General features: G+C 33.2%; 1 protein-coding gene across 1 annotated transcript; it reads left to right on the plus strand.

Annotated features, from left to right (window-relative positions):
- The first annotated feature begins 261 nt into the window (after positions 1 to 261).
- On the plus strand, positions 262 to 4,707 carry LOC125659954 (zinc finger protein 91-like). The gene is made up of 2 exons (XM_048891772.2): positions 262 to 510; positions 3,660 to 4,707. The coding sequence occupies exons 1-2, from the start codon at positions 470 to 472 to the stop codon at positions 4,555 to 4,557; spliced, it is 939 nt and encodes a 312-aa protein (XP_048747729.2). The 5' UTR covers positions 262 to 469; the 3' UTR covers positions 4,558 to 4,707.
- The last annotated feature ends 377 nt before the right edge of the window (positions 4,708 to 5,084 follow it).

Below are 5,084 nucleotides of genomic sequence, written 5' to 3' on the forward strand. Positions count from 1 at the left end.
ATCGAAATATGCCGTCACACAATTTTCTGCACATTTGCATCTATAATTTTCAGTTTTCTATTTTACGAGTTCGTATAATTACAAAGTGATTTCGCATTAAAGAAATCAAATAATAAACCCCCTATTTATATCGGTTTAATCTGAAATAGGGAACGCCCCCAACATTTTTCACATATCGCAGACGCATTATCCTGAGTTAATTGACCATATTGCTACTGAAGAACACGTGACGTAAAGTCGATTGTGATTGGTCGATAGCTATTGAACTGAAACTCTCGCGCGATGAGGTTCCGTCTTTGTTACCCAGTAATAAATGTAAATTTTTAAAACTAAGATCATTTTATTTGACAGAAACCACTGCAAAATACCGCAGTGACATATATGGAGGTGTAATAAAAATATCCAATAGAATCGTATTTCTATACAATTTTGACAACAAAAAAATATTACTAGGCAAAATTGGAAGAAAATGGAAGCAGGATCTGTTTTTCTATATTCAACTCCATTTAGGTAAGTTTTTTTTTTTAATTGTGGAAAAAATTAATTTTAGAAAGAAAAATGAGTTCTAAAGTTGTAAGCTGCTAATGTAAAAAGAGGTTTAATAGCTTAATGAATCTAGTTCATAGCCGATTAGTAACACTGCAAATGTTTTAAAATCTTATGAAAGTAGAAATCAATCGTTAAAATGCTAAGAATATATCCTCCTTTACTTGTATCATCATTTCATTAATATCATTATTATTAATTACTTAAAGCTTGTCAAATTTGTAAAATTACAGCTTTGTTTTAATATAATTATAATTTATGAATACAATTAAATGATTTGGTTTCATTTTATTCTATGCATGCATTCAATCTACTTTACAACAGTTGTTTAAAATTTTCAAATATAATTACATTTGTATTACATTTATTAGCATATATAATTGCCCACCTATTTTGTAATACATATACGTGTATTACCAAAATATAATTATCCACTTATTTTGCATTTCCTGTTTTACCAAATTTAATTACCAACCTAATTTGTGATTGCTTGTAATCAAAGAAATCCATTCTGTGATCAGACAATTAGTTCATTGAACCAAGCTACTAATAAAAATAAAATGAATTTCTTTTACATTGGGGTAGATTTCGTAATGTTGGAAAACCAGGCTGCTATTTTACAGATTGATGGTTTTACTCTGTGTTATATATAACCCATTAAATCTGCAGTCTGTACAGGGGGTGATTAATTACACCAATATGACATTCATTTTGTTCAAACGACCTCTTGGTCAACCGAGACCAACTTCCATGGATTATAATCGCTAATTTTTGAGTCACATATTTCTGAAAACAACCTCCTCTATTCTTGGACAATTGTACAGCGGCAGAAAGGCAAATCTGTTCCCCTGACCCCAAGTTTTACAAAATTGATGACCTTCACAAATCCATCACGCTGAAAACAAGGGTCGTGGTTTTATATAAAATCATGGGTCATGAGCAGAGTCTTTAAAGGATGTATGACTTTGTGTGACTGTGATTTAGGGCCGTAAATCTTCTCCCTGATGGGTACCCGAGGTCAATCACGTTACCAGCGGATTCAGGAGACTTGCTCGCTTCTCTCACGAAAAGATGTCTATAAAATGATTTTAAAAAATCTAAATACAAGCAGTGCACAAGTTTTGTAATGCACACACACATACATATTTATATAATTATATTGTATTTTCATTTAGCAACAGATTATAAATGTTTTAAGAAATTAAGGTACAAAATTTACAGTATAGCAATTTGAAATTATGGATTTAGCTTGAAAATATCAGAACTCTGACTAATTAATTAATTAACAGGCAAGTGTAGTTAAATAATTCAATGATAAAGAAATATCCAGATACCAGTTTATGATGAAATCAGTATTATGTCTCTGTCATTTTTTTAATTTAAGTCTTTTAAACTTTAGATAATAATAAATATGTGCAGGAAAACTACATCACTCTGGCGATTACACGGCCCTATAAGTAGACATTTTAAAACCTAAAACGCCGAGTGATAGGTTACATATGTAGCGTGACTTGGTATCAATAACTTTCTCGAGTTGCGTTTAAGAAATGGTCGGATTTTCATGAAATTTATTTTGATATTTCTATTTTGATATTCATTATTTACTATATTTTATTTCGAGATTAAACTAGATAAATTACATATCTGACACAGTGATGACACAGCGACAGTAATTTCCACGTTCACGTAATGTCTGTTTCATCAGTTATCTCACTGGAGAAAAAAATCAATATTCACAGAACGAAATATAAAATCAAATAGAAAAATGTAGAGATAGAAAGAAAATATAAAGATAGAAAGAAAATATAGATAGAAATGAAGATAAATAGAAAGAAAATGTAAAAGAAATATAAAGATAGATAGAAAATATATGGTTATATATAGAAAGAAAGTATAGATAAAAGGAAAGAAAAGATAAAGATAGATATAGAAAGAAAATATAAAGATATATATCTATCTTTTTAATTTCTTTCTATCTTTTTTCTTTCTATTTTCTATCTGTAATTATATTTTCCTTCTATCTTTCTTTCTATTTGCCTTTATATTATCTCTCGAAAGAAAATAGAAAGATAGAAAGGAAATATCAAGATAAAAAGGAAATATAAAGATAGAAAGAAAGAAAATATAAAGATAGAAAGGAAATATAGAGATAGAAAGGAAATATAATGATAGAAAGAAAGAAAATATAAAGATAGAAAGGAAATATAAAGATAGAAAGAAAATATATAGAAAGAAAATATAGGTTACAATTAAATATAAAGACAAAGAAAATACAAAGATAGAAAGAAAATATAAAGGTAGAAAAAAATATAAAGATAGATAGAAGTAAGATATATATTTGATAAGATCCATTTCAAGGGATAATTCCATATCGATGTTTTTATAAATGATAAAAATCAACAACGATTCATAATTTTCATGTCTCAAACGATTCTTACAAAAATAAATGCATGTTAGATATAAGTCTAGGCATTGGTATTTTATCAAACACACGGTGAACCATTCCTCCAATATGCCCTGCTAATGATACTACAAATTTTCCACCATACCCGGAAACCCTATAGGGAGAGAACTAAAATAGGCCGTGTCCGCTGCCCAATCCCTTTCACTATTTATGAATAAAATCGTTATAAATCAAATACTCGGAGAGTTGTCATTTGTTTGAGCCAAAGATGTACTTGTTTTGATTTGAAAGATTTTGTAAACATATGTCACTTCCTCATATCCAATGTTGAATAAAATAAGCATGGACAACATATCTCACACAAATACAACTTCTGCAGTTACTCACCGAGACTTCACTAGGTTTAAAGTGTTATGATATCATATAGAGCCGGATAAGTCTATTATATAATTTGGGTGGGGCTGCGGGGAACCGGAGAGGGTTGAGTGTCACGAGAATTACGGGAATAATGAGAATTAAACGTGGTCTATGTTACAAAACGTGTCTCACTTACTCGATATCGACGCAGATCGAGTTCCGGCCTAAGTGCGACATCTTTGTTGTAGAGAGAAAATAATATAACATCATGCAGATGTTTCTTTACTGCAGGACGAAGTTTGGTAAAGTTTTGAATTTCACAAATTTAGTACATGTTTATTTTCTATTCCAGGCCTATACCACTATACGGTGGACAGAGACCGGCATTCGACTTTTCTAGATACGGTGCACTAAACCCGTCATGGCCTGGGTTTCTCTCGCCATCTCCATGGAAACTTAGTGATGTAAATAATCCCGCAGGACCGGCCGCGTCCAGCCACCTAGCGGCCTATAACTTATACATACAAGAGCACATCAAACGATTACAAGAGGCCAGTTTTCCTAAATTATTTGATAACACTTCCGCTGTGCAACCTCCACGATTGCCAGTGGCTACTTCCGGTGAAACACAAAGAGCAGATGATATTCGGAAATCTCACATGACCTTGGGTTCTCCAACAAACACTAAGGACGTCAAAAGTCCTACGCTTACCTCGTCTTTTTCGGAGGCTTACGGCTCACAATACAACCTCGGAAGAAAACTATTCCCTTGCCCACAATGCAGATATACCACGGACCGCCGGAACAATCTGAAACGTCACATGCTGACGATGCATCAGACTTGCTCTAAACTCCTAGAATGTTGTGGGATTTTATTTAATACAAAAGCGTCTTTACGGGAACACTCAATGATATTTCATTATCACGGATATACTTGCTTTTACTGCGGACGAAGATTCTGTAGAAAAGCTTTACTGAAGCGCCATCTGTCGGTACATAATGGACAGAAGGACTTCGTGTGCACCGTCTGTGATTACGCCACCAGTCATAAGAGTAACCTAGAGCGCCACCGTAAAGTGCATCTGCGTCAAGAAGACGCTTCGGATGATGTCTCGAACGAAAACGAAAACGAGGCTGAAGGCGATACAACTGACCCAAGAGAGTGTGAAGAATATGAGAAAAGTGAAGACATTGACATATCCGTGTGTTCCGATAGTGAGGAGGAAGAAATTAATGTTCACACAGACTAACGCAAATCACCAAAACGCATGTACTTGTTGAATTTTTTTGGTCACAAATTTATGTATATTGCTTGTTGTAAGGTATGCACGTTTTTATATAGCATAACAAATTTGTGATTTATTATTACATATTTAAATTAAAAAAAGATTAACAGAAAATCCAACATTTGTCTATAGATTTCCTTTCATTTATCCTCGGTGTAAATTTAAACTTTTCAGAAGGATAGTTACAAAAAATATTTAGCGCAAAACAACTATGACTGTATGTTCATATCACATGTATACCAGGGAAAGACGATAGCGGGTCTGGGATGCTTAGTTACTCCCTAACCTTTCACGCAGAGTATCAGTGACACGGTGTTGGTGGAGCTGTAGCATACCGAAACTTCTCGAGTGATGTCACGCATTAACCAACCAGAAATGAAAGTGTCTTAGTCAAATCATATGATCCCAAATCTCTCACGCAGTCGCATGCAACAAGAATGACAAAACCCGAGCTGATTTCGTGTACTTGGTGGAAAGACAGGAAAATCCAG

This window comes from Ostrea edulis, chromosome 9 (genome assembly GCF_947568905.1).
Source record: "Ostrea edulis chromosome 9, xbOstEdul1.1, whole genome shotgun sequence".
Classification (NCBI taxonomy): Eukaryota; Metazoa; Mollusca; class Bivalvia; order Ostreida; family Ostreidae; genus Ostrea; species Ostrea edulis.